At 37.2% G+C, this 27,388-nt stretch overlaps 8 protein-coding genes across 9 annotated transcripts; 7 read left to right on the top strand and 1 right to left on the bottom strand.

Moving 5' to 3' along the window:
• The first annotated feature begins 566 nt into the window (after positions 1-566).
• yellow-e2 (L-dopachrome tautomerase yellow-e2) lies at positions 567-2,726 on the top strand. The gene is made up of 3 exons (XM_036816813.3): positions 567-666; positions 730-980; positions 1,495-2,726. Coding segments are annotated over exons 1-3 (1,308 nt in total). The 5' UTR covers positions 567-664; the 3' UTR covers positions 2,550-2,726.
• A 193-nt stretch (positions 2,727-2,919) lies between these two features.
• yellow-e3 (L-dopachrome tautomerase yellow-e3) lies at positions 2,920-5,478 on the top strand. Its single transcript, XM_036816929.3, has 3 exons — positions 2,920-3,445; positions 3,934-4,330; positions 4,795-5,478. The coding sequence occupies exons 1-3, from the start codon at positions 3,098-3,100 to the stop codon at positions 5,292-5,294; spliced, it is 1,245 nt and encodes a 414-aa protein (XP_036672824.3). The 5' UTR covers positions 2,920-3,097; the 3' UTR covers positions 5,295-5,478.
• A 143-nt stretch (positions 5,479-5,621) lies between these two features.
• Dpm3 (Dolichyl-phosphate mannosyltransferase subunit 3) lies at positions 5,622-6,122 on the top strand. Its single transcript, XM_017081134.4, has 2 exons — positions 5,622-5,843; positions 5,910-6,122. Exons 1-2 carry the CDS (start codon positions 5,694-5,696, stop codon positions 6,042-6,044), a joined length of 285 nt encoding a protein of 94 aa, XP_016936623.2. The 5' UTR covers positions 5,622-5,693; the 3' UTR covers positions 6,045-6,122.
• An 889-nt stretch (positions 6,123-7,011) lies between these two features.
• Positions 7,012-11,178, top strand: GILT1 (Gamma-interferon-inducible lysosomal thiol reductase 1). Its single transcript, XM_017081132.4, has 4 exons — positions 7,012-7,218; positions 9,476-9,610; positions 9,691-10,050; positions 10,716-11,178. The coding sequence occupies exons 1-4, from the start codon at positions 7,147-7,149 to the stop codon at positions 10,899-10,901; spliced, it is 753 nt and encodes a 250-aa protein (XP_016936621.2). The 5' UTR covers positions 7,012-7,146; the 3' UTR covers positions 10,902-11,178.
• Positions 11,179-11,740: 562 nt separating this feature from the next.
• LOC139353039 (cuticle protein 16.5-like) lies at positions 11,741-12,189 on the bottom strand. The gene has a single exon (XM_070996154.1). It carries the CDS (start codon positions 12,134-12,136, stop codon positions 11,813-11,815), a length of 324 nt encoding a protein of 107 aa, XP_070852255.1. The 5' UTR covers positions 12,137-12,189; the 3' UTR covers positions 11,741-11,812.
• Positions 12,190-12,862: 673 nt separating this feature from the next.
• LOC118877966 (cuticle protein 16.5-like) lies at positions 12,863-13,293 on the top strand. The gene has a single exon (XM_036818799.3). It carries the CDS (start codon positions 12,914-12,916, stop codon positions 13,259-13,261), a length of 348 nt encoding a protein of 115 aa, XP_036674694.3. The 5' UTR covers positions 12,863-12,913; the 3' UTR covers positions 13,262-13,293.
• Positions 13,294-15,635: 2,342 nt separating this feature from the next.
• CCHa2 (neuropeptide CCHamide-2) lies at positions 15,636-22,188 on the top strand. 2 transcript variants are annotated; one of them, XM_036816886.3, is made up of 4 exons: positions 15,636-15,739; positions 19,100-19,180; positions 21,367-21,614; positions 21,777-22,188. In XM_036816886.3, exons 2-4 carry the CDS (start codon positions 19,105-19,107, stop codon positions 21,861-21,863), a joined length of 411 nt encoding a protein of 136 aa, XP_036672781.2. In that variant the 5' UTR covers positions 15,636-15,739; positions 19,100-19,104; the 3' UTR covers positions 21,864-22,188. The 2 variants fall into 2 exon arrangements, with proteins under 2 accessions (XP_036672781.2, XP_036672782.2); XM_036816887.3 differs by lacking the exon at positions 15,636-15,739 and adding an exon at positions 18,100-18,338.
• A 2,907-nt stretch (positions 22,189-25,095) lies between these two features.
• LOC118877580 (uncharacterized) lies at positions 25,096-26,083 on the top strand. Its single transcript, XM_036816838.3, has 2 exons — positions 25,096-25,281; positions 25,339-26,083. Exons 1-2 carry the CDS (start codon positions 25,108-25,110, stop codon positions 25,855-25,857), a joined length of 693 nt encoding a protein of 230 aa, XP_036672733.3. The 5' UTR covers positions 25,096-25,107; the 3' UTR covers positions 25,858-26,083.
• Positions 26,084-27,388: the final 1,305 nt, after the last annotated feature.

The raw sequence follows: 27,388 nt of genomic DNA, 5'->3' as shown, positions 1-27,388 counted from the left end.
TAATGAATATTAAATCAAAGGGTTGTTAAGTTTCCTCTGCGAAAAAAGAATGACTCTACCGGTAGCCCTCATTTGTTGAGATGTTAAACTATAAACATCCACTGGCTGAATCATGGGCATTTGGATATTCATAAGGTTGGTTAGCAAGACAGATGATAAGAGCTTTGACATAAATCAGTCCATGACTTGTGTGTGCTATTTTCAATGTCAAAACATTAAATCAACACTCTCGTACCCGTTAAACATTCTTGTACTTTGTTCAAATAGTTTAAATATTTTGTTAAATTAAAATCTACTAGACTTTTTGATAAAAATAAAATGCTTTAATCATTTTCGGATTTAATTGTCTGAGTAGACAAACTTAATCATTAAGTGTTAACAAAAATAATAAATAAACTTTAGCTTAACAAACGCTGCTATAAAAAAGAAATACCCTTAGACAGAGTGCGATGATGAGACTCTAGAGAAATGAGCTAAAATAAACAACCAAACTGATACAATATACATTTTGAAAACCAGTTGGAGCAAGTAAGATATACCATCTTAAATAACTTTTTGTTTTTGTTTTCTCACAATTTGTAAGGTTTTTTGGTGTCTGGTGGTTTAGTATGATGGCAAGAGCCCTCGAGTAAGGATCACCAACTGTGCAATTTAAAACCTGAAAATGTAAACCTTAAACTTCTTGAACTTGTTACAAAATTCGGTGATAACAATGTTTTTTCTTATTAGGCTTATCCTATCTTTAATTCTATGGATAATCTACGCAAATCCTTCCCTGGCTCAGTATCATATTAATCGCCCCAAGCGCGTCTTTCCGGATTTCAAGTTCCCCTCAGACTATAAGGATGTTCCCAGAGTTTTTGAGTGGAAGAACCTGCAATATGGTTTCCCCAGTGAACAAGAGCGAGAACAGGTGCTGCGAAATGGTCGTTATAATCCGGATAGTCCCATACCGATCGACATCGATGTTTATTACCCACGTAAGCATCGTATAAATATTTCGGGGAGTCATAAAAAAAAGATTTTTAACGACCGATAATTTGCTAAAATTGTCTTGAAATATTGGTTGGCTTAGGCAAATCTATAATTATAAATTACTACGCTGTCTGCTTCACATAAATATGATTTTATACACCCAAAAAAATTAGTCTCAGTGAATTTTCGAAAGTCTGATTTAATGTAGACTATATCTTAAATTTTTGAAAACTGTCTTCTGATAAGGAAATATATAAATCAATTTCTTTAGGAGTAGATAATTTTTCTTATTTGTAAAAAAGTATCATTTACTCAAATATTATAGAATTCAGGGTAAATATTTGCTTGGGTATACGATTGAAATCATTTATTGATAAAATTTATATGTATCTTTCTTTCGTAGAATGTAGTTTTAAATTGTTTGCTTACTTCTTTTAAAGAAAAAATGAAACCTCTTATACTAGATGATTTTTTATGATTTCTTAACCAAAATTCATTTTTGTTCTTTCAATCTTTTAGGAAATGGTGGACCACCTCGGCACTTTGTGACTTCACCGCGTTTTGGCCAGGGAGTTCCATATTCCTTGGCTTACGTTACAAATGTGCAGCGGCAAAACGGTAGTGAAATCCAGGCATATCCCAGTTACCAATGGCACAGTAGCCACGGAGCGAATTGCGATGGCTTGACCTCTGTTTACAGGGTTCACATCGATCCCTGTGGTCAGATGTGGATCCTGGACAGTGGAGAGATTGAGTTTGTTCAGTACTGTGCACCGCAAGTGGTGGTCTTTGATTTGGCCACCGACCAGTTGATCCATCGGTATCGTCTGCCTGAAACTTCTTACAAAGCCACGGTCAGCAGATTTGTGAATATCTATGCGGATATAAGGGATCCACCTCCAAGAGGACAGTGTAAAGATGTTTTTGCCTATTTGGCGGATCCCACAAGTAAAGCCATAGTGGTATACGATGTGATGGGTCAAAATTCCTGGCGCATTGAGAATAAATTCACCTATCCTGATGCAAAATTCGGAACCCACACGGTGGCAGGTGAGAGTTTCGAGCTGCTCGATGGACCTTTGGCCCTGGCGGTGACTCCTTTGGGACTGGGATTACGACGCCATCTAGTTTTCCATGCCTTGTCCAACGATCTGGAGCTAGCCATTCCATTGGATATCCTGAATAATGCCACAAATTGGCAAAAGGGACTAAGTTCCTCCCTCTCGGAGTTCGTGACCCTGGGCAGAAGAGGAATTCAGTGTGCTTCGCATGCGATCAGCAGACAGGGTATCTGGTTTTGCGGTTTCCTGGAGCCCATTGGCATTTTCGGCTGGGACATTCGAAGGCCCTACAACCGGGAAAATGTCCAGTTATTGGCCCTAAATCCGGTTACCCTGCAGTTTGTCAGCGGCCTGAAGATTATACAGAGACCTTCGGATGGCAGGGAGGAGCTGTGGCTGCTGTCGGATCGTCTGCAGAAGATATTTGCCGGAACCATCGACTACGGGGAAATCAATTATCGGGTGCTGCGATGCGATGTGGAAGACCTTTTGCAGGGGCGGGGATGCTTTTAGACGCATCGGACTCTTGAGATCTGTGTAAACACTCTTAAGCCGACATAAAAGATGTCCAGCCATAAATCTTGGGACTATTCGAAAGTGTTTGCTCGGCGGCCACAGGTACACGACCTTTGTCTTTGATTTTGATGGTCAACAACACTTGAAAAAATAAATATCCATATGTAACTCGAATTTTAACAGCATTCTTATATTATATTTTTGAATTTCTATTTTTTGCAGAATGTTTTATTTAAATATTTGATATTTCTATTTATAAGAATATCTAACAAAAAGTATGAAGGTATCAAAAGGAGTATATTATATCTCCATTTATAGTAATATAGGTGATAATAATATGTGAGCTACAAGTTAAAGACAAGTTACCCTTATTTCCACAACTATATTTACCATTTAAAACTTTGGTGTTCCGAATATATTTCTTAAAGTGTACTTTCGCTGAAGGGCCAAGAACTTTAGGGCCTACCTGCGCATCTTCAGTCTTCGGAAACCGTTTGAAGCGCGTAGAACTGTCACTTAGCGGGTCCTCAGATAGTATTATTGCCATGATAGTGATTCTCCTTGGGCTGTTCTGTGCAGTTCAGGGCCAGCAATTGGCCCTCAAGGAGCTGCACACTCTCCACCAGTGGACAAACCTCAGTTTGGGCGACGATCTGTTGAAGGGAAATCGCTTTCTGCCAGTGGATGTGGACATTGAGTACGGCGATGAGGGCAGACATCGCACCTTCCTCACAATTCCGCGGCTTGGGATCGCCACACCTTTTACACTGGCCACCGTGGTTGCGAAGGACAACGCGGTGGTGGAGAATCCCAGGCTGGAGGCGTATCCAAGTAAGGAGTGGCATGTGCCACCAAATAACTGCTCAGGCATCACCTCCGCCATCAGGACCTTCGTGAGTGAAAGAACTCTAAGTTCTTGGTTTTACTAAGTTTATATCGTGACTATAACGTTTGAAAAATAAATTATCAAAGTCCAAAAATGTGACTCCTCACTTTGATAGTAAGGGGATTATAAATACTGATAAGGCTACTCAGATCATTTTCAAGAACATCAATTTATCTGGTTTATGGAACCAAACTATTTTTTATGGCCATTTTTTATAAAATTCTATATTTAATATTTAAACTATAATTTTTTATACATGTTTATCCTAGTGCTGCAATAAAAAAACAAATATTTATTAGGTCAAACAAGGTTCAAAAATTTTAATTACAATTTTGAATATTAAGTTTAAATACTATTTTGTAACATTTGGCAACATTCAATATATTAGTGTTTCCTTTATTTGTTTGGAAAACTTTTAAATTTATATTAATTTTATCAAATTTATAAAATATATATATATTTTTTAATTTTTTTTTCTGAATAATTCTTTCACAGATCGACGGATGCTGGCGTCTGTGGGTGGTGGATTCGGGACAGGTGAACTCCCTGCAGCTTTGTCCGCCCCAGATCATGACCTTTGACCTGGTCAAGGACGAGCTAATACAGCGGCACTCACTGCCCCCCGAATCCTACACCCCCAGCGTGTCCATCTTCACAGCTTTGGTGGTGGATCTGGCGGAGAGTGGAACTCCGAACAGGTGTGTGGGTGGCAGGGCCTATATAGCCGATGCCTGGGGCTATGGCCTCATCGTTTTCGACTCCCTCTCGGGTAGATCCTGGCGCATAGAGCACGAGTCCATGAAGCCCTCCGCCCCTTTGGTGCGTTTGGCCCGTTCCAGCAACTCGCAGGCAGGAATATTCACTGTGAGCTTGAGTCCGAGTGAAGTAGAAGGTAAGAACACACTCGTTATTCTGGAAAACCAAAAAAAATGTGGGAGTTTAGGCAAAAGTTTGAAAAAATTATAGAAATATTTTCAAGATTCTAAAAAATTCAAAAAAAATTTTACTCGTTCTAATAAAATTCCGTATAAGTTTTATTTTAACAAATTTATATAATAAAAAGTTTTTTAAGCATTGTGGTTTTTACTGATTTTTAATATGAAAATATTAAATTGAACAACTTAATGTAAAGAATTTATACTTTTATTTTTATATAAAACAACTTTTGTATGACCTCAAATTATTAAAAAAGGTAATATCTTATATTTCTAAATTAATTTTCACTTTATTAGGTGTTCTTTTACGTTTTATTCTTTGGTATTTAATTTAAAAATCTTAAATTTGCAGATATTTTTTTTACTATTCCATTATTAAATTGTACTTTAATTCTTACCGTTATTTTCTGTGTATTTACAGAGCGTTTTTTGTACTTCCACACGCTGAATGCCTTCGATGAGGTGAGGGTCCCCCTCCCTCTGATCAACAATGAAACCTTTTGGAAATACCCCAACGCCAACGAAACAGGAAAACACTTTCGCATACTGGGCACCCGGGGAATCCAATGTGAGTCGGAGGTGATGGATCAGTCGGGGAATCTCTTCTGCAGCCTCATCAGTTTGGGTGCCCTCGTAAAATGGGAGGAGAGTGGAAGTGGCTCCAATTACACGGCGGACAACCTGAAAGTGGTGGCCTACAATCCCCACAAGATCAGATTCGTCACGGGCCTCAAGATCAACCGAAATTCCAAGGGAGAGGAGGAGCTCTGGGCCTTGAGCAGTCAGCCGAAACTCTTTGTGGGCGACACTTTGCCCGACAACGAGGTCAAGTTCCAAATAATTGGCTGCCGAACGGCTGACCTACTTGCCAATACGCCGTGCACAGTGGGTGCTACGGAGAACACGCCCACCAACGTTTAAATAAATCTTAGATTTAACGAGTTTTAAACGAAGTATATCGATAACTCGCATTTGAATTGCTAACTGTGCAAAGGTGGCTGATATGGCACTTAATTTGGTATTTCTTATCGCTCGATCAAGGGTAACACTACATCATCGACTATTCTGATTGGAAACCAAGCGAAGTTCAACAGGCTAATTGGAATATTGTTTATTAGATTTTAAAAACACTCGATTGACACTGGAAAATATCGATTTCTTAGAGTGACCGTTGAAATATTTTCGGTATATTCGATAAAATAAAAATGGTATATTTCCCATTGCCGGGCGGTATATTTCATCAATTATTCCACGGTCACACTCCTACGTTTACGTGTTTATTTTGGATTTAGTTTTGTTTATCAATTAAATTTATAAAATATGACAAATCTGCAACGCTGGCTATTTTATGCATCGCTCTTTGCGGTGCCATATCTTTCAATGGTTTTGGGAGCAGTGCAAACGCAATTAACCAGCAAATATTTCCTACATATTCAGCTTTTACCTCTTTTACTCCTCGTGATTTTCGGCGTAAGTTATTGAAAATATTTCTGTAGATAACACCTGTGATTAATAATTATTATATCTTTCCTCCAGTTATATTCCGTTTGGACTGTTCTATACAGAACTCTCACATTTAACGATTGCCCAGAGGCCGCCAAGGAACTTCAGGATGAAATTCTAGAGGCTCGCAAGGATTTGATCGCCAAGGGATTTCGGTTTCGTGATTAGGGGGCGTGAATCTCACCTCCCAGGACTTGTGCATGTTAATCTGTAATTCCATTATTTATAAAAATTCAAGCAAATGTACTCTAGACCACTTATTGTATGGGCGGTCGACTGTTAGGAATTGATTTCCCCCAGGTGTCGAAAGTTGGAAACAAAAATTTGTGCTGAGGTTTTCAACTGATGGCTAAAGAAAATCGTAAGAATTAAAAAAAGTGCTTAATTCCCTACCTTTTTTATTCTCTATTGAATAAAAATGGTATTTATGATTTTTTAAATATGACTCCTATTTGTAGTAAAAACAAAATCGATAATTGGTATAGTTGAAATACTTGACACAAATTTCATAAACTGAATGTCTTATGAAGACTTCAATTTTGAAGGTTTTTGGATTGAAGTGAGTATTGGGCCTAACATTTAAATCAAAACCGCTTTGTACAATTTTCAAATTTTTTTCCCTTTTAGAGAAATTTAATCTTTTTATGCTTTTATCATGGAAAAATCTAAAGCTTAAGAACAATTTTAAAACTCGAAATAATGTTTTCTTCAATTCAATTTATCATTAGACTCAAATGTTTTCCGTAAGCTTGATTGAAATAATTCGGGTAACTTTTTTTTTTTTTAAGTTTAATTAAAATGGGCATTTTAACACTCAATTTTCATCATGTGCTTAAATCGTCAAGAGTATTTGAAATTCGACTTAACGAAGATGAAAACATCTCAAAACCCATCATCAACCATCTCTCATTTCGCTCTTGTCGAAGCTTAAACTTTATCTCTGACTGGAATAACTCCCGATCGAGACACTGGAATATTGACGTGTACACATACACACATACGAGCGAAGCCCTGCCCAAATTATGCAGGCAGGTCTGACTAACTCTTTCTCAGCCGCCTTCGTTCCAGTCTGGAAATCCGCTGGGGAGCTGTGGAAGTGGAACTGGAACTGGGGCCTGGGTCTATAGCGCTAAGCTCTCTCTAGCAAACAACAGTTCGCGCTTAGCCACCGAACCGCTCACATCACGACTGCAGCTCGTTACGTGGTCAACGTTATACACATAAAAAATAAATTATTCCAAAGGTTCCCAGAACAACAAGAAGCCAGAAAATGAGTCACAAAATCGCCGCTGTGTGCCTCCTGATGAGCTGCCTGGTTGCCTCTGCTTATAGTGCTGCTAAGGTGAGTTTTTTGGCTTAGGAAAAACCCACAGAAATCAGTAGGCAAAACCTAAGTCATTACACAACAGCAAAGCGTGCCAGGGGCACCGAAACGCCCATTTACCATCTGGGTGAAGACGTGATTTAGCTGAAAAACTAACTAGTGGTAGTAGGTGGGTATACGACAAAAAATAAACCCATAGAAAAGCTGCACCCTTTTCGTGGCAGCAACAAGTGGCATTTCGAGAGTTTAACGAACTGTGCCACCAGTCGGCTCGGAAAATGCCGCCGTGGAAAAGCATAGAGCATAATTAACATTATAAATAAGCCACAGAGCGCCCTGTAGCTCTGTTGTTATTTTCATTTCGGACCCAAGAACCGGTTCTGAGACCAGTTTCGATTTCTCATAGAGGGAACCGGTGTGAACATAGCCGGCAGCCCAACTGCAACTTCATTCTACACAAAACTCAATTTTGATCAGTGCACCTGATCTTAAAAAAGGTTTACTAACACTACAGCAGGTATTACTTTACAACCATGTTATCTAATAGAAATATACCTGAGAAACTTTTTTTAATACAAATCATAAAAATATATGATGGTGCTAGACCATATATACTACTTATACTACCTATATTTTAAGGAATCAACCTATACCATTTCCAATTTGTATACTTTTTACTAAAATATATATTTATAAATATCATTATGACCTATAAATTAAGTAGTATTTTTATCAGAGACTGTAAATAATGACTATTAATCTTTTTTTTTTAATAAAAACAAGCCACTTAGGATCGATATACGCAAAAAATGAAAATACCATTTGAAAGTCTATCCATTTTCAACATGATCTTTAAATTTATGATTTTTATAAAATTCATCTAAATTAATAGTTACTTTTGAGTTTTATAAAATTTGCTATAATACCAAAAATTCATCAACAATGTTTAGAAGTAAATATGCCTATATCACGTCCCAGAGATTATCTAAATTTTTTTCCGTGCACATATGGTACAAACATCTCTACTGATGTATGTATAGCTTTGGCCGCTTCTGTTGTTGTTTAGATCGAGAAGAATGGCGGGTTCTTTCAGCGATGTGTCATTAGGTTTTATATAACTTCAACTCCAGCAACAAAAAGTTTGCATTTGAGTATGTACGATATACACACATTCGTGATTATTATATTTTTTCGTTGGCATTGTTCAAGCATTTGGGCTTTATTTATTCGTAAAAAAACTATTACAATAAAATGTAATTTTTCCTGCTGCGATCCCCTCAATTTGTTCAGTTTAATCTACACACAGCTTTAATTTGGGGTTAAATAATCAACTGAAATTACATTAAATGAATGTCATCTGTTTGTACTTACACCAATAAATAATCATTTGTGTTAGAAGCACGTAACTTTGAAATGTAAGCATTTAATGACGTGAGGAATAAAAGCTTAGTAAAAATACTATAAATATGTACATCGATTGATCAATAATAGAATTAAAGCTGAGATCAGCATTGTTTGCATGCCTTGGGGATTTTGATTAATATACAATCCGACATTTGGGAATTGGTGTTCAATTGGGGGAGTATACACAAGATATCAAAGCACATGTCCAAACCAAATATACACATAAGTGTACATATGGGTTATGAGTGGAATAATAAATAAGAATTAAAATGAAGCACTGAAAATTCTATGAACTGAAACCAAATTAATTGTATACTATTCGATAGAAAATACTTAGTGAATATATTTGCTGATTCATAGTGATTTCCCGAAAAGTACAAATTATTAATTCAGCACTTTACCCCATATTATTCTTCTTATCTAAAACATTCATATGCTTGCCGGTTCAAGTTCAACAATATTTTGGCTTGTTGAATGGAGCATGTGGCAATTGTCCCCAATTGATAAACAAAGACTAAACATATTTGGACCCTGTCCATTCAGCCACATGAGATTTGCATGGCTCAGCTTGGCTGCACTCTCGAAAAATGCAAATTCGGAAATTCAACCCCAATCGAAATTGAAATGAGTGCACTCAATTCACTGAGAGAAAAAATATTCAATTAAAGTGTATTGGCATTGACAATGTTTTCTTTTATTTAAATAAAATACAAAAGGGTATTATTACGAATTTCAAAGTAGAATAATATGGTCAACTTAAACTACTTTTGTATTAAAATGAATATAATTTTGTTTAGGATATTAGGATAATATATTTTTAAAGTTTAAAACATATTTTTTTTAATTTACCATATCATTTTGCACTTTGCAGGTGCCCATTGCCGTCTACTACGAGTCCCTGTGTCCGGACAGTGCCAAGTTCATTACGGAGCAGCTGTACCCGGCGGTCAAGGGAGAGCTGCGCGATGTGGTGGACCTCACCTTCGTGCCGTTCGGAAAGTCTCAGGTGAGTGGCCCTTAGCCCCGTTTGTCGGCAGGACAATGGCTCATTTGCATGGCTCCTTTTCCCTGCTCCCTGCTCCTCAGTTCACCACCCAGGGCGCCGAGGTGACGTTCACCTGCCACCACGGCCCCAACGAGTGCTATGGCAACAAGGTGCATGCCTGCGCCATCGAGCACATCCAGGCCAACTCCTACCAGGTGGAGTTCACCCGCGAGTCCCTCACCATCGATTTCATCAACTGCCTGATGAAGGCCGGCAAGAACTTCCCGGACAACGTCTATCCAGGCCAGCGATGTGCCTCGGAGAACCACATCAACAACTGGGAGAACATCAAGACCTGCGCCAACTCCACCGAGGGCAGCGTCCTCCTTAAGAAGGCCGGCGAGGCCACCAACCGCCTCAAGGAACCCCTAACCAGCGTGCCCACCATCTTGTTCAACGAGGTCAGTATTAAATATTCGAATGTGATTTGGAAATATTCCTTAAAACCTATTGAACGAGTTAAGCTCTCATCTCATTTATTTGTATTTATTCCTTAAATAATAAAATATTTCCTTAGAGAATAGAATTTTTCATTGATGTAATAACAAGTCCACGACTATTTAAAATATTTACTATTTCTTATATTGCGTTTATTTTAAAATTTATCAGGTTGGCTTTTAAGCTTATAACACTATATTTTATAGATACTTTCTAAGATAGTTTCCACATCCCACGTTTTAGAATTTCTCTTTACAAAATAGCGTATTACATATTATTTCAAGGAGATACATCCTTTAAAAGAAACCCTATTCAACAATTAAATTGATATTGTTATTTACGATGTGAAGATATGTTATTTAGAATTGTGAAATCGATTTACTATTTATTATTGTTAAGACTTAAAACATTACATTTTATAGATACTTTCTAAAAATAGTTTCCCAATCCCACGTTTCATAATTTCCCTATGCAAGATAGCGCATTAAATTATATATATTCATGAGATACATTCTATAAAAGAAACACTATTTAACAATTAACTTAAAAAAAGATATTAAAGATAAGAAGATATGTTACTTAAGGCACTAAATATTTTTTATTAATATATGAATTTTTCCATTTGCAGCAATTCGACAAGAACGTTAACGAGCGCGCCCAGGTGAACTTCGTGGGCACCATCTGCAAATACGTATCCGCCCCGCAGCCCCGCATCTGCAACGCGCACAACGGAGCCTCCACCCCCTCCCTGGCCAGCGTAAGCGCCGTCCTTAGCTCCCTGCTGGGTCTTTGGTTTCTACGCCTCTTCTGCTAGGCCAAGCTAGGCTCAACCCTTAACTGTCTCTGATTTCCCCAACACACAACTCTTCCAACTCAGCTCAGACCTCTGGCCAAATCGGGAATCTCAATCTCAACATTTAATGCTATGCCTTACTCTTGAATTTTTTGTTGGTTTGTTTTTAGGCCAACTGAATCGCAAGCCGTCCAATTATGCAGCGCGATATGTGTATCAGAAATGAAATTAGTTTTGCAAGAGCCGATCTAAATGTAACAACTTAATAAATTTAAAATAAAACAAGAAACATACAGCATTTGGGTTCTTTTGTATTGATAATTAAATTATTTAATTTAATTTAATTTATTAATGCTAATAAAGGTTCATATACTTACCTTTATTTTCCACCATTTCTAACAATGTACCGGGCATAGGGAATAGCTCTTCTCAGCCTCTGCCGACACACGTACGGCGTACAACACATCGATAAGCTTCTCCGTGCAAACTACTCACCCAAATAAAAAGCAAAATGTCATCGTCATAGACCTATATTAATATTGTACCGCCGGAAAGTATGCTAAAGTACTGCGGCTCAAAGCCGATTGCCTATTTTTTAACAAAATGATCGTTTAGATCAGTTAGACCACCAAAATACACTCAAAAAATTATTTTAAATGAATTTTTGAAATTTGGAAGCAATGAAGATTTATAAATATAATTAAACATTTACTTGCAATAAAAAATGTATTGCTTAAATAATGTCAATTTACTAAATGATATAATTTTGATAAATTTATTAAAATGGTCGCCATCATTTCTAAAATTAAAGGCGTTTTCATTTTGAGTATAAGTAGTAAAGTAAAATCAGAAAAAATTGATTGGCTTGTGATGATTTATTTTATTTGTTTAATTGCTTGGGTGGATCAAAAAGTACATAGGGCAAGTGCTGTTTACTTCTTCTTCAGGAAGGAGCTGACGACGGCTGGAGCGGAGTAGGTGGTGATGGGGGCGGCGAAGGCGTGGCCAGCAGCGTAGGTGGCAACTGGAGCGGAATAGGCCAAGGGAGCCCTGTAGGCGGTATAGGCGGGAGCGACAGCGGCGTAGGTGGAGTAGCCAGGAGCAGCATAGGTGGTTACTGGAGCGGCGTAGGCCACGGGAGCAGCGGAGTAGGTGGCGGCGTAGGCCGGAGCAGCGGCATAGGTGGCCACCGGGGATGCGAGGTAACCAGCCTGGGCGGCGGCGATGCAGAGAGCCAAGCAGATGAGGAACTTCATGGTGAATTGGTTGTTTGGGTTGGTTGTCTTGTCAGTGACTGATGCTGTTGGCCAAAATGTTGGACCATTTTATAGGACAATTGTCGCGAATATACCAAACGGGTTTCCGAATCTGAGTACCCTAATTAGAACACAATTGCGTCCGCTTCGAGATTTCTGGCGCGTAATGTTCGTTGAACGCGGAAGCCGCACTTTGGGTATTACCAACCAGCCGCGTGTCAAATGGATTAATCTTTTCCAGTTTTTTTTGAGTAGGTGGCAACTACTTATCTGCTTTGGACATTATATGTTACAGTCCTAAATATTCAATAATCGATTGGCTAATGTACTTGTCAAAATGTTATTGATATTCCAATGTAGAGTGCCATTAAAAAATAAATAAATTAGCTTAAGTTTGTGTTGCTATTTAATTATTTAAAGATGAAAAAATATCACTTATTTCTAATCCTCGCTGTTGCTAACAATTATTAAAGCCTAACTTTTATAAATAAATACTGGGCTTATTGTATAACCAGCATCTAATTTATGACAAAGAAATCTTTTAAGCCACAGTTGAGAACCTTTAGGAATATAATAGGTGAACCATTTGAAACGCCGTCCGTTGGTAATAAAATGGCAAACATTCAGTGAACGTTAGTCAGCAGAAAAATGATTTCATTGACAATTGTGTTCTAATTAAGATTTTGCGTTTGCAAGCCCGTGCCTATAAAACGGTTGTCGAAAAGGCCAACAGCATCAGTCACTGACAAGACAACCAACCCAAACAACCAAATCACCATGAAGTTCCTCATCTGCTTGGCTCTCTGCATCGCCGCCGCCCAGGCTGGTTACCTCGCATCCCCGGTGGCCACTTATGCCGCTGCTCCGGCCTACGCCGCCACCTACTCCGCTGCTCCCGTGGCCTACGCCGCTCCAGTGACCACCTATGCCGCTCCTGGATACTCCACCTATGCTGCTCCAGGATACTCCACCTACGCCGCTGTCGCTCCCGCCTATACCGCCTACAGGGCTCCCTTGGCCTACTCCGCTCCGGTTGCCACCTACGCCGCTGGCCACGCCTTCGCCGCCCCCATCACCACCTACGCCGCTCCAGCCGTCGCCAGCTCCTTCCTGAAGAAGAAGTAAACAGAATTACCCAGCAATATTCAACAACCTTTTCAAACGATTTGATACCTTTTTACCATTTGAATAAAATATAAAAAAAATATTGAAGCAGTGGGTTTTTATCTGGAAGGGAGCTCCTTTTTGTTTATTATTAATATATAATTTTGGCCTTATTGCCTCAAATTTAAACTGTACACAGAGTACAATTTTCAAGTACATTGATCTTGAATTAAGATCAACCGTTCTTAAAAACCGAGTAAGTAAATTTTTGTATCAATAGTCTCAATATTAAATCGAAATGGCGAGAAGAGAAAAGTTAAATGGAGTTTATTTAACAACTTTTTGATAAGAAGAAACTACTGGCTGGACTTATAATTTATTTGTTGGGATATACAATGTAAATACCGCCAATTTAACTTGATTCGAGCAAAATGAAAACATGTTCAACTTCAAAAATGTCGTTCTATTTGTAAAAACATTTTTAACTCAGTTGTGAAAGTCACAATTTTCTGTGTGTATAATTTATTGCGGTTGTCAAACAAGACAAGTTACTTTATGAAAAGAATGTTTAAATTATTTATAGGTACAATTTTAAATTGACTTAAGATATAGTTAATAACTAAAGTTATATTTAGGATAGTTGTTTATAAATCTATGCTTCCTTTCCATTAACTTAACAAAATGGATTTTAATTTATTTATTTACTCACAAAAGACCCGGCTTAAAAGTCGGTCACAGTGATGCTCGCTGATAAAGATTGGGCCTTGTCCAGATGACAAATAATCATCATCGTTGGGCAAATTCATCGATTGTGGGACCTCTGCCTCTGTGTTTATTGTCAAATATTTTGATCGCCGGACGTTCGAGCACCGTCAGCTGCTTATCTGCTAATTTGTTTTTGGTGCACGGCGATAAGCTGCGGGGGAGATGGGCGAGATAGGGGATATTCACTGTAGCAACAGGCTAAACAGTAGCTAAATCGCATTCAAGCGGTCAGATTACACCAGATGGACATGGAATCGGAGGTGGAGGCGGCAATTGTTGTAAACAAGTCATTGGCGAATCAATTTGCTCGCGCTGTTGATGTGCAAACACGATTTGATGACCCAGGGAAAAACTTCGAATTTCTGACTGCATCTGAAATCAACAGCCAATCCATATATTAAATGCTGAACCAGGGGATTTTTTGAATAAGTCATGTTAGGAATCTAATCTTGCTTGATATATTAGTTTAGTATTATTTTTTAGCAAAATGCTGAACAACCGAAAAAATAGATTGATTTTTATAAATTGGTTATTTTTATAAATGGTTAGTAAAAACAACAGGTTTATCAAGACAATAAAATAACTTCCTAAAAGTTGAAAATACTTAGTTTACCATTATTTGTGGTAAAAGGTCTTAAAAAAAACAGAGAGGCTATTGATTCGAATGCCTTCGTTTGACCACTTGTTTATAAAAATGTTATAGGTAAAATATATAATGAAAAATATTAGTGACCTAATTTTTTAAGTTAAAAATATATAATAGTATGTTTTTTGATTAAAAAATCTTACCTTCAAAATCTGTTTTCGATAAAATAAAAAAAAGAGTAAAATTAAAACTAAGGCATCCAAAAAATGAAAACGGATTCACTTTTGCAACTTTTGGAAAATTATTTAAACAAAAACTGGGTTGTTTTTGATAAGAAAAATCCCTTAACTTACTCTCTTAAACTTAAAAATCCTTAAATGTGGCCTCATAGTTTCTTGGGTAAGAGACAACCAATATAAATAAAATTAAAATGCATGACCAGCTCAAAGAGAATCTGTAAATGCTTCGTTTGGGGACTTGGTCAATTGGATTTGGGCCTAATAAAGTTCTGAGCGGATTTTGGGCAGCTAAGAGTTAGAGGTTAAATGGGTGTTATTGGGAATGTAAGGAGGGTTTAGGGTCCAAATAGCGATTTTGGCAACTACGTCAGCAGGCACTCTTGACTGCCAATAATGGGAACTCATATTCATTCATATCCGCTGGCTTCGGCGATGTCGAGCAAATAAATCTGAGCGCGCTGCTAATTTGACGTTCCCCGAAGCGACCTTACCGCCCCCTTTTCCCGCCCTTTCTCTTTTCCCCTTTCATTGCTCGACTTTTTGGCACCCACGCATAAAGTGAATTTTCGAGCAGCCAAAAATATCGCTGCATACTTCTGGGCAAATGTGCTTCGTGTACCACTCGGCTTTTTGCTCGCCTCTGATTGGCTGGCTGTTTCTTGGCTCACACACACACTGCCAGACTCACCCACACATACACAACGACACCCACACACGTACAGGGCTGGGAGCCAATATTGCAGCTATAAAGCTGGCCGCCTTTTCTTTGGCAGGCCAAAAGAACTCCGGCTTGCAATCGAACAGCATCAACAGCGACAGCCCAGCGAATTTATCTGGCAAGGACGAGGACGAGGACCAGGACGAAAGACAAGGATTTGTTTCGTACAGCAGCCCACCAGTCAAGTGCAAGTAAGTGCTGGCCAAGTTGGCCAAAAGTGCTAGAAACGTTGTGTGGAAGTTGTAAAATTCACTACAAAACACTAGTGCACAAGGACTAATTTCTAATTTCTTTAAAAAATCTTTAAATAATTTTGAAACTGTTCCGAATTTTAAAAGTAAAAAGTACAAGTTAAAAGGTAAAAAAAGGCAAAGGACTTAGTATTGGATATAATATACAATAGTTATAATAATATAATTAATCCAATAATTATAATATCCTGCCTGAAAATATGGTTATAATAATTTTAGGACATTTCTTCTCATAATTAAAATAAAGAACTAATTTAAAATAAATTTCTATTTTACCTTGTTAAAAATTTCAACGTAGGATAAAGGACTATTAGGAATCTAAGGATTTTAAAGGGACTTAATCAGAAATAGTAAAACTCTCAATTGCTATTTCATAAAATAAAGTCACTTTATATGTTACAATTTAAGAAGTTATAGGTAATAACTCCAAGTACACTTAATTTAACCGCTCCATCTGCTTTACATTTGTTGACTTAAATTGTTAGCCACTTGCCTTGGTCAACTAATTTCTAAATGCCCCATGGTACGGTTTTGACTTTGCCAATTTTGTTTATTTGTCTACTATAATTGAATCAAATTAGATTTTGGAGTCAAAATGATGTCCATTTCCTTACCTTTAGTACCTTCAGGGCCTTCCTGCTTCCTTATCCGCTTTGATTTATTTTAAAATGCTTAAATGCTTCTGGCTAGACGCCCTGCCAAAGAAGAATCTTTAAACCTGTGATAAAAATCTCTGTGAAAAAGATATTAAAATTCAAGAGCTTCCTTTAAGCAGCTGTATAAATTATGAATTATCCTAAGCGGAGAAAAACAGAGGGATGAACATTTTCAGATAACTTGTTGCTGTTGAAAATCAGAACTTGGTAACTTTTAACTGGATCTAAGCGTTTTCCCTTTCCCAGGCGAGCATTTGCATTTGGAGATAAAATATGATACCCATTGGGAATAAAATCACGTTTAAAGATATTGTCATAAAGAGCTTATGGAAATCAAAAGCATAAAGAGAATAATAAAAAAAATCATAAACAATGTCCCAACCAAATATTTTTTGCCGGTAAAACACTAAGTATTTTTTAAAAATAAATATATATGAATATTTTATCACATTACATAAAACACACATAGGGATATAATTTAAATGTAGACTATTCGACATTCAACTTACCACAAACTTAACTTTCCACAAGACGACTGCTTTCAACTTTTAACTTGGCTGCCGACTTTGCCAGACCGCGAAAAACAGCTCAAACTCTTGACCTGACTTTAATTTGATTTTCCCGGCCCCCTTTCCACTCGAGTTATTAAACTTAATCTATTGGCCGATTGTTCTGAATCTCCTTATCGCGGTGAGAACAATCTGATCTGATCCGATTTGAAGCGATTTGTGGCAAAGGCACGCTTTCATTGGATGACCTGGTTCGCAGCTGTTTGTTTTTGTCTTTGCGAGGATTATCAGCCTACGATTAGAGAATTTCACACGGAAACCGATCGGCCGGCAGCTTGTGAACTTTGCAATAGCTAGGGTACTTAAACAATTTTTTTAAATTTATAGAAAGTATTCCTAAATAGAAACAAACATATTACAAATAAAAAGTTCTTAAATTGAAAGATGAACTACATTTTATAAATGGCTATCAAATTTTAAGTTACTTATATAACCTTTTAAAACTTAGAAACCAAATACGATTTCTTAAAAATGTTTCAAGCAGATAATCTTCATGTAAATATTTTAAATATTTTTTTTAGCTATCAGCTTAGTTCTCTGAGTGTAAACTAGAATATTAGAGGGAACACCAGCACCTGTGGAAAGTTTTCGCAGCTCGCGATTTACGATCCTCGGGACGGGTATTAGTGACAGAGTTGTGGCAGCAACAGCTCATTAAGGCCTTATTATCACAACTAAATAGCTGGGAAAATTGATAAGCCCAAGGGTCGAGTGTTGGCACGGCCCTGCGCCTTGGTAAACAATTATTATGTATATTTTTTTCGTGTAATGAGAATGCTGTTATTGTTTTCGCACTGCGTGGGCCGCCGCTGCATTTATTGTGTTGATTTTTATTGGCCTGCCAGTAGCGCTCTACATATTAATTTTCACTTATCGGCCGGTCGTAAATTTAGCCCGCCCAGTGACTGAAAATAGTCCAGAGACCTGAGGGGTGGAAATGGGAAATGGAAAAGTGTGGGCGTAAGTACGCGTGACACGGATTGATTGGAGATTACGGGCAAGATCGCCGTTTATCAGCGGGTCGAGATTTCGCTGTGGCATATAGACCCGGCAACTTTGCGGATCGGCCTCAGTCGCTGGCGCGAGCTTGAAAATGTGAAATCGCGCTCAGGGATTCGCCGGGTGGAATTGCCATATTGAACGAGAATTGGCAAAAACATCCGCCCCAACCATATCTGTGATTATATAGTGACCATCTAACTCAAAAAAAAATTAATTAAATCTAAAACTGATAGTCCCTGTAACAAACGAGAAACAAAGAAAACTGCCGTATAAATTGCACAAAGCCCAGATCAGCTAATCAGTCTGATTAAGGTGAGTTACTCAAACTGCGGTTAAAGGCGACACGCGACCAGGTTCGGTTTTCAATAATAAAATACATAAGGCTCACACGGCGTATGATTGATGGGTTTTCCTACCATCAGCTGATATTTCTCTGAACGTCTTACAACAAAATAATACTATTTTAATTAAATTATTTGTTTCTTTGTTTAATTTGTCATTATGTTGCATGCAACCATGTTCGTTATTTTTTAACATACTTAATTGCGAACACATGGCGTATGATTGATGTGATGAAGGAGCATCAGCAGTTCCCAAATTTTAATCGGTTTAATTACGCTTTTAGACCCAAACAGAAACTCGAGTTTTGAGGGATATTCATGCAGATCCCAGCCAATTAAATTATGTATCTTTTACGTATGAATATTCTTGGGTATAATGTCCGCAAGATGATAAACACAGAAAATTCAAAGCACGTAACAAACAAATCTATGCGGAACTTCCACCTTTTAGCCCTCAAGTCACATACCTACGTCCTGGCTAATTGTCTTTATGTGTTGTGTGTGCGTTACATAAATCAAAGTTCAAAAGTTTTTGCGGCCCAGGATTAGCTTCTTAACTGCAGGTGGTCTCTCGGATTCGGAATCGATTTTAACTCGCTCGCCACGCTGTGTTCGGATTTCCTAATTAGTGTAGAGGGCCCCTCGGGGAAAAGCCACAATGTCATTGCCAGAAAACCAGACTCAGACTTCAACAGGTGCTCATCCCTTTGTTTTTGCTTTGATTTCTTGCAGGTATCATGAAATCCACCGTTTCTTTGCTGCTGGTCGTCATCTGCACCGTGGTCCTGGCCGCGCAACAGAGCCAAGCGAAAAGTGAGTACACCTGTACCAATTTACTAGCCTAAACATATTTAATCAAGTAAATTTAGGGAATTTTCAGTCATGTTAAATTAAGATTTAATGTACTTTCAAAAGCGTATTGTCAAAAAAATAATACAAAAATCTGAAGACATTAATTAGACTTTCGAAAGCTTATTGTCTAAGAAATATCTTCAAAAATGTTGCTCTTTTAAATTTTGTTTTTTTTTTTAGAATATTTTAATATTATTGCATAGCTTGGAACATAATAAGAAATATTAAGAGGTGGTTGAATGAAATCCTAACATCTTGACTCAATTCAATCATAATACATACATATATTTTTTATTTTATGCAGTTTTTAGGCTAAAGTTTTTTTTTAAAACCATAGTTTTTTGTTTACTTTACCTTGTTATATGTTATTTTACATTATTAAATTTACTTATTTATAAGGTATATTTTTGTTGAATACTCTAGCCATGTTAGGTGTTATTTTACATAATAAAGCCCGCCCTTAAAGCCGGCAGGTAACTTTATGCAGGTGAACTTTCCATGAAATATTCATTAAATGGAAGAGCGAAAAACAAAGCCATAAATGGGTTTCGAAAGGGTGACTCGATATCCGAAGACCCGCCCATCGAGGCAGCTTCAATTGTTGCAGTTTAATGCAACGCAAACAAACGGGAGTCTTTGTTTTTCCAGCTGTGAGAACGTGAAATGGCAACAACAAGGGGAAAATTGGAAGCTATTTCCACTTCCTAAGTAAGTTGCAACTATCAAGACACACGAGCCATGTACGAGAACATTTTCCTTGAAATTATTAATGGTGAATGTCAAATGACTCGGGGAACGGTGCCATCAAGTCATCCGCTTTCATCCAAAACCCATCTCATATCCCATTAACTCTATTACCAAAAGTTTTTGACTCGATTGCCTTTGAAACGGCATTTAAGATGTTGGCAAGGCTAACATGTTTAGAGCTCCCCAAGCGATTACTTGGGCAATATTGTAAGGCGGGTAAACAAGGAAGTCAGAGATACCCAATAAACGTAAAAATAAAAAACAGCCAAAGGGCAACATTTAATATAAACATGTGTATTTAATTTAGACTTTTAATAAAAATAATATTTATTTTATATATTTATTATATTTATATTTATATTATATATTTATTCTTGATAAACATTTTAGGTACTAAAAAAGTAATAAAAAGTTTGTGTACCTTTTTTCCTTATCATTTAAAATTGCAAAATGTGGTATATCTTGTAGGAAAGTCATGTGTAGACTAATTTCACTTTTGTAGTTAGCAAATTTAAAATATGACAACTACCATGACTAGGAGGAACTAAAATTCGATAGGGTTCTTTTCAGCAGCCAAATTCTTTGAGATTACAGAAACTAATCAGCTTACCAAAGTTCTGCCGGAAAGTCCCCACCTCCACTTAAATCCTGCGTGTGTCAAGGACAACTCCCAAGTGTGCAACAGGAAAATTTATGTTGCCCGTGTGGGCGGAAATTCACAAACAGCAGAAAGTCAAAAGTTTGTTCACACACAGCCTGGCGAGCAAACAAAATGAAACTGAACTGTCATGGGGTCAAATGGTTATCGCCGGATGTCTCTCTTGAGCTTTGGGCGAGCGATTAAAGATTTTTGGCAGTAAAGAAATTCACATGAGGAGTCTATCTCCCAGAAATGGGAAATCATTGGGGGTGGGATCCGAAATGCACACGCAGGGGCAAAAGTTAAAGTGATAAGGGGGTTCCCAATATCGATTAGGTTCCAGGACAGTGACATTTCCTATTCTTAGGCATTTTATGACTGGTAAGAGATAATTGAAGATGACCAATTAAATAAGTGCTTATAGTTAGTTTAAGAAATAATTTAAATTGCTTTTGTTTGCAATTAAATGTAAACAGATATTGTATTTTTTCGATTATTTAGTAAACTAAAATTTAGATCCTTGTATAAAATAAATATTGTATACTTGTTAAATCATTAAAAGCGTACAAAAATTGGTAGGTATTGGTTATTTATTTTGTTATTACATATGTTTTTTATTTTTCATTTATCCTATTTAAAAGCTCTTAGTTTAAGGTTAAAAAATTTCAAAAATTGGTAGGTATTGGTAATTTATCATCTTTAAGAGCTCTTAGTTTAAGGAATCCCAGCTTGACTTATTCATTTTTCAATCTTTTTGCAGAGGGATGCCAGGCCTACGGTCATGTTTGCTACGGAGGTCATGGCAAGCGTTCCCTGAGCACCGGATCCGGGTCCGGAACGGGAGTGGGAATGGGCGAGACAGCCTCCGGGGGGCAGGAACAGGACTATGTGCGTCCAAATGGCCTGCTGCCCATGATGGCGCCGAACGAACAGGTTGCGGTGCCGCCCGAGGGCGACTTTAATGACTATCCCGCCCGTCAGGTGCTCTACAAAATCATGAGATCATGGGTAAGTGCCAACATAGAACATATTCTTTAAACTCTTTTCGTAGTCTAAAAAGTATTACTAAAAAATTTAAAAGACAATAATAGTTAAAATCAAGTTAATAGATTTAAGATAGGATTTCTTATTGAAGGTTTTAATATTAATAGAGTTAATTTTTTCCTTCAGTTCAATCGACCACGACGACCGACTGCTCGACTGGGTGAACTGGATTATCCTTTGGCCAATTCCGCCGAAATAAATGCACTGAACTAAGACGTGGAATTATATCCAAATTCACATATCCACAATCTACAGCGAAAATAACAACTAGAACTAACCTCAAAAACGAGAGCAACAACAACAGCAGCATCAACAGCAACAAAAACACATGAATTACTTATGAATGTTAATTACTTTCGCAACTTGTATAAAATGTTTGATAAATGTCTACACATACCAAGCAGTCAATTTTCATGCTAATGGCATAAACATTCAACTTAAGAAAAAAACAACTGAAATTTTTATGGGCTGGTAAGGATTTCAGTGTCAAAAAAAAGAAGGAGCAGACGACGAAGAATAAATCGAAGAAAACGGCAAAGACAGCGTGTTTCAATGTTTATATACAAAATACATTTATTTTATTTATGTTTATTTACGAGGAAAGCGAAAGACTATATGTAGTTGTAATTTTACTTTAAATAAAAAATATATATTAGCTCCAAGAAAAATTGAAACCATCTATGCACACCGCATAGGAAAACTTTGTAAACGGTGTATGTTAAACGTTATATCTGTATATTTAAATTATGGCAGCGCAACACAAACAAATTGTACACAACAGTTTTATTTATAACGAGATGCTTGTTTAAATAAATAAGATAATGTGCTATAAAAGCAAGAAACGTATGATTGGCTTTTGTATCTTTGTATTTTATATGATTTTTGGTTTTTTTTTTTAGAGATTTCGGAGAGATATCATAACATATATTTAAAATCTATTATTGTGTTCTGTTGAGCAGCACTTTAACACACGCGTTTTTAATGTAATCAGTTCCCAATTTTTCTATATAATTTTACTAATTTATTCTAATCTGCCTGACAGATGTAGTAGTATTTTTTTCGCATTTGTTGTCGTACATATGTTCAGCATAGAGATCAACGCAGGGTTCATTATTATTTAAATTATTTGGCTCAGTCGAAGCCCATTTCAAATAGAGGTTAAGGGGTTATATACCTTTTTGAGCGAAAAAATTGAGGGAACTTTGGATTTTTTTTTCAGGTGTGTAGAAATTATTTTATGACACTGAAGTTATTATTTATTGATAGTACATGTTTTTATCAAAACAACAAGAGTTTGTTCTTGAAAAAATATAAATAATTTACGAAGTTATGGCAATTCTCTCGGAACCCTTTTTTTTTTGCGGCTTGCGGTGACCACGATGGAAGTCCAGCAGGTCAACTGATATCAAAAAACCAAAAAAATTTTATTAGTATAGTATTATTTCCAGTTCGTGAACGATTATTTTCAAGAATATTTGGTTTTTTCTGCATACAGTAACGATTTTTCCAAAAAGTTGATTTTTCTTCTAGTTCTAAAAATTTTATTAAAAAATTCTGATCTGCAAAATCAAAATTGGCGCATAAAAACTGAATCGTTCACGAACTCGGCACAATCATTACGAATAATTTAAAAAAAAAATGAAGAAGATCGAACAAATAGTTCTTGGGCAATCGCGGTCACAGCAACGGCACTTTTGGAAAAACACGACTTTGAGATAATCGCATTCAAAGTTTTACGTTGAGTATATGCAACTATTGAAGTCGAGCAGACAAACTTACAAGTCATCGTCGAACTATTATTCGGATCTCTATGAAAATTTGGGAAAATGTTCTCTAGGGGATATACTTTTACTTTAAAAAAAAAGGTATATAACCCCTTAATCTCGTCGGAGATTGAATACACGAAGCTGTCCTCTTCGGCAAGGTCGTTGATGTCCAGCCAGTAATGCACCAAATGTTTCCGTTTTGAGTGTCGCTTAATGGCTGTCAGCTCCTTGTCGTCCTGAATTCTTGCCAGGACCCCGCCCATTTGGCGACAAGATTTGGCTGCAGCCCACCAATTCTTCTGGTAGAATTCCTCGATGTAGAAGTATCTCGAGCCGATCTTTTCGAAATTCTTCGGGATGTCCTTCCTTGGCGGCTCTAGCTGAGATGCCAGATGATTGGCCTCGCAAGTCTTCCACCGATTTTCAAACTCATAAACACGATCCAGCAACGGTTGCAATAAAGTTATGCAGCGATCGGGTCCCCATTCTCCAATGTCAATTCTATTCGAAAAGATTCCACTAGGACAATTGGCAAAAAGTAAGCACAATAAAATAGTTGAGTTCTTCAACATTTTGTGTATGAATAGCGACTGAACTGAAACGGAATTTTATAATTCCGGCTTACCTACACAATCTGCGACCACAAACAATTCAATCCGAACTTTGTAGCAGCTAATTAGTTTTTATTTCCAAAAAAAAAATTGGCGATTGTGAAGATGGATTAAAAGTAAAAGATTTGCATTTGATGAGTTCTAATATAAAGGGCGAGAAAAATTTGTTGACCAAAAATCTGAGGGGAAAACGTTTTGTATGAGTAATTTGTACGGAAACTTTAAGGCCAGTGCACTATCAACCAAACATATTGAGAACAAGATATTATTTTTTACTTTATACTTTACCTTCATTTACAGCAAAAACAACAATAAGCCTCGCAATAAGCCACCAAGAAAGCCTCGCAATGAGCATTGCAATGAGCCTTTTAAAGCACCTCGCAAAGAGCCTCTCAAAGAGCCTCGCAATGAGCCTCGCAATGATCCTCGCAATGAGCCTTGCAATGTCCATCGCTATGAACCTCGCAATGAACCTCGCAATGACCATAGCAATGAGCCTCGAAATACGCACCTCGCAAGAGTTTCTTAATGAACATCGCAAAGAGCCTCGCAATGAGCCTCGCAAAGAGCCTTGCAATGTCCATCGGTATCAGCCTTGGAATGAGCCTTGCAAAAAGCACCTCGCAAGGAGCCTCGCAATGACCTCGCACTCTAATGACCACAAATCGTAAGAGTCTGTTGCGACCAAAATGTTCCAGCTTATGCACTTGAGACATTTTAACCTTGGTTAACAATTTTGGTGTGAACGTAAAATATTCCCAAAGCATTAAACACTTATCAACTTGGCATTGGTAGGTTAAACAGAAATAGTCCAATAAAAAATACTTTGGGTATACAATGTGTCATTGGTGTTTTGCCAATTTTCAGGTCAAAAACTGCAAATTCTCCCAAATTTTAACTACCAATAATCATAAACAAAATGAAGATTATTAAGCGATTAGAAGCATTCACGGTTATTTGCCGAAAAATCAAAAACAAACATAAACCTCCCAGTAAGTGATAAGGTTTTGCGAATATGAAACTATATAAGAACTGGGCTAGGTCGTCACAGACCAAAAAGTAAGTCAAAGTGAAAGAAAAATGCAGTTCTTCGAGGGGATCCTTATTATAGTTTTGGGCATTTTCTGCTCGCTCGGCGAATTGGAGGGCCATGGCATGATGTTAAATCCTGCAGGGAGGTCTTCACGTTGGCGTTACGATTCGTCGGCGCCAACAAATTACGATGATAATTCTTTATATTGCGGTGGCTTATGGGTAAGATTGAATGAAGAACGATCCATAACGATCCTATTTAATGCGATAATCCGTTAGAAACAAACCGAAAATGGTGGAAACTGTGGACTTTGTGGAGATGATTGGAGTCTGGATCAGCCACGACCCAATGAGCTGGGCGGAAAATATGGCAGTGGAGTGATTGTGAAGAGCTACGCCGGCGTAACCGAGGCAGAAATTAGTGTTAAGATTACGACAAATCATCTGGGATATTTCCGGTTCCACATCTGCAATATAGATGAAAATGGCAGCGAGTCGGAAAATTGCTTTAACCAGTATCCCTTGAATTTTACCGATGACAGCCAGAAATACAATATCAACACAACCACGGGCGATATCCCAGTAACCGTGAAACTTCCCACTGATCTCAACTGCATCCACTGCGTTTTGCGATGGACCTATACGGCTGGGAATAATTGGGGTGTTTGTGAGGATGGAACCGGGGCCTTGGGATGTGGTGACCAGGAAACCTTTAAAAGCTGCGCCGATATCAGTGTACTGTCCTCGGCGAGAAGTATTATTCAGGAGGTGCCAGTGGAAGTGGCGGAAACAGTTTAAGAAGGCATCATCTGCAACATCTTCGTAGATCTCAATCAATATTTATACACCTCATCAAATCACCATAGTTAAAATTCATTTTTAAGTACATTTTTTAAATCAGAAGTGGAATGAACATGAACGTTCATCTGAATAATTCAATAAATATGCCATATTCCAATAATTATGAATGTATATTTTTCTTTTATTCAATAAATTTATCATCGTATATATTTATTTATACATATATATGTGTGTGTTTCAAGTGTTTGTGTATGTGGATTGTTTGGTAATGACCGTTTGTCTTCGAGGTCAAGGGCTACGCACTCCGACCTCAGATGGATCCTACTAATTAAATACTTTCTTTCGAAAGCCCCTGTCTCAGACGTGTTTTTAACGATCGAATAAGATTTGCACATTTCAATAATTAATTATTCTGTACTTGTTTTGGTTTACGCTATCCTGTATATTTTCGTATTTGTATATTGTATTTTAATATTCGTAATTTGTCTTAAGTGTTCCGTGGCTTACAAAATACGTTTCACAATAACTGGCTTAATAGTTAACTTCACAAATAAGTTGTATGTATATATATATAATCTTTCGTTAATATTTTACAAAGCCTTCAAAAGTCAATTGCAAATAATACTCGGGAAATTTCACTACAAAACTCAAATGTCGCGTGGTAACTTCAGAACGGTGCCATCAATCAATGACTTAAGAATGTTATTTTGCTTTCCGCTTATTGTTTAACAATTAACTAATCAAACCGCAAACAACAGTGCGTAACCTCGATTGCCACTAGAGATGTCATCAATCAGATGAATGTAGGTATAAATTTAGCTCTATATTTTGAGGAGGGTTTAGCTACGATTTAAAATGCCCTCCTCGATTAAAAACTATACAAAAACACACTCTCCCTTTATCGTCAAAATGTGCGAATCGCTCACAACTGAATTACAAGAGTTTTGAACCCTTCCCGGGGTTTCGTTTCTAAATCTCCTCCAATCTCCATTTAAAAGCATTTTAAAATACAGTGGATGCCCTTTGAGAAAAATAGATGTATATTTTTATTTATTAATGTGGGGGAGGAGGCCCTTCGCTTCTCTACCAAATATTTTGTTATAAAAGCACCTTATAAATTTTACACGTACTCGCAATGTTTACTCACTTGCCTCGCTTGTATAAATAGCTAAATAGTTCATCTTTTATTTTTACTTTGTTCAAAAATTGTTTTTAACATTATACAACACTATCTGTATTTTTGGTTTTCTTTCTTTTGTAATACCTGAATTTTAGAATTTTGTATCCGAAACGCCATTTTTTGTTGAGTGTTTGCTGACTGAGTTTGTTTCCATTTTGTTCTCAATCTTGTAATTGCCAAAAGCTGTTTTTTAGCATTTCCTGCTAGTTTTCCATTTTCTGTGCTTAATTTTCTTAGTCCGAAATGTTGGTTGCCAAAAATGTTCTTTGTTGTATCATTTAGTTATTTTGTATAAGTTTTCGAACTTGGTACAGGTCAAAAAGTTTGTGTTGCGTCTTCGCTTGACCT

Source organism: Drosophila suzukii, chromosome 3, assembly GCF_043229965.1.
Source record: "Drosophila suzukii chromosome 3, CBGP_Dsuzu_IsoJpt1.0, whole genome shotgun sequence".
Taxonomy (NCBI): domain Eukaryota; kingdom Metazoa; phylum Arthropoda; class Insecta; order Diptera; family Drosophilidae; genus Drosophila; species Drosophila suzukii.
This window is presented reverse-complemented; position numbering and strand designations above follow the sequence as displayed.

What these genes read in the sequence shown, in the direction of transcription:
- yellow-e2 (XM_036816813.3), top strand. An exon ending in CATCGATGTTTATTACCCAC is followed by an intron (nt 981 to 1,494) that starts GTAAGCATCGTA and finishes TCAATCTTTTAG; the next exon opens with GAAATGGTGGACCACCTCGG.
- yellow-e3 (XM_036816929.3), top strand. Translation starts at nt 3,098, where the DNA reads ATGATAGTGATTCTCCTTGGGCTGTTCTGTGCAGTTCAGGGCCAGCAA. An exon ending in CCTCCGCCATCAGGACCTTC is followed by an intron (nt 3,446 to 3,933) that starts GTGAGTGAAAGA and finishes ATTCTTTCACAG; the next exon opens with ATCGACGGATGCTGGCGTCT. An exon ending in GAGTCCGAGTGAAGTAGAAG is followed by an intron (nt 4,331 to 4,794) that starts GTAAGAACACAC and finishes GTGTATTTACAG; the next exon opens with AGCGTTTTTTGTACTTCCAC.
- Dpm3 (XM_017081134.4), top strand. Translation starts at nt 5,694, where the DNA reads ATGACAAATCTGCAACGCTGGCTATTTTATGCATCGCTCTTTGCGGTG. An exon ending in TACTCCTCGTGATTTTCGGC is followed by an intron (nt 5,844 to 5,909) that starts GTAAGTTATTGA and finishes TCTTTCCTCCAG; the next exon opens with TTATATTCCGTTTGGACTGT.
- GILT1 (XM_017081132.4), top strand. Translation starts at nt 7,147, where the DNA reads ATGAGTCACAAAATCGCCGCTGTGTGCCTCCTGATGAGCTGCCTGGTT. An exon ending in CTGCTTATAGTGCTGCTAAG is followed by an intron (nt 7,219 to 9,475) that starts GTGAGTTTTTTG and finishes TGCACTTTGCAG; the next exon opens with GTGCCCATTGCCGTCTACTA. An exon ending in CCACCATCTTGTTCAACGAG is followed by an intron (nt 10,051 to 10,715) that starts GTCAGTATTAAA and finishes TTCCATTTGCAG; the next exon opens with CAATTCGACAAGAACGTTAA.
- LOC139353039 (XM_070996154.1), bottom strand. Translation starts at nt 12,136, where the DNA reads ATGAAGTTCCTCATCTGCTTGGCTCTCTGCATCGCCGCCGCCCAGGCT.
- LOC118877966 (XM_036818799.3), top strand. Translation starts at nt 12,914, where the DNA reads ATGAAGTTCCTCATCTGCTTGGCTCTCTGCATCGCCGCCGCCCAGGCT.
- CCHa2 (XM_036816886.3), top strand. Translation starts at nt 19,105, where the DNA reads ATGAAATCCACCGTTTCTTTGCTGCTGGTCGTCATCTGCACCGTGGTC. An exon ending in GCAACAGAGCCAAGCGAAAA is followed by an intron (nt 19,181 to 21,366) that starts GTGAGTACACCT and finishes ATCTTTTTGCAG; the next exon opens with AGGGATGCCAGGCCTACGGT. An exon ending in ACAAAATCATGAGATCATGG is followed by an intron (nt 21,615 to 21,776) that starts GTAAGTGCCAAC and finishes TTTTTCCTTCAG; the next exon opens with TTCAATCGACCACGACGACC.
- LOC118877580 (XM_036816838.3), top strand. Translation starts at nt 25,108, where the DNA reads ATGCAGTTCTTCGAGGGGATCCTTATTATAGTTTTGGGCATTTTCTGC. An exon ending in TATATTGCGGTGGCTTATGG is followed by an intron (nt 25,282 to 25,338) that starts GTAAGATTGAAT and finishes ATAATCCGTTAG; the next exon opens with AAACAAACCGAAAATGGTGG.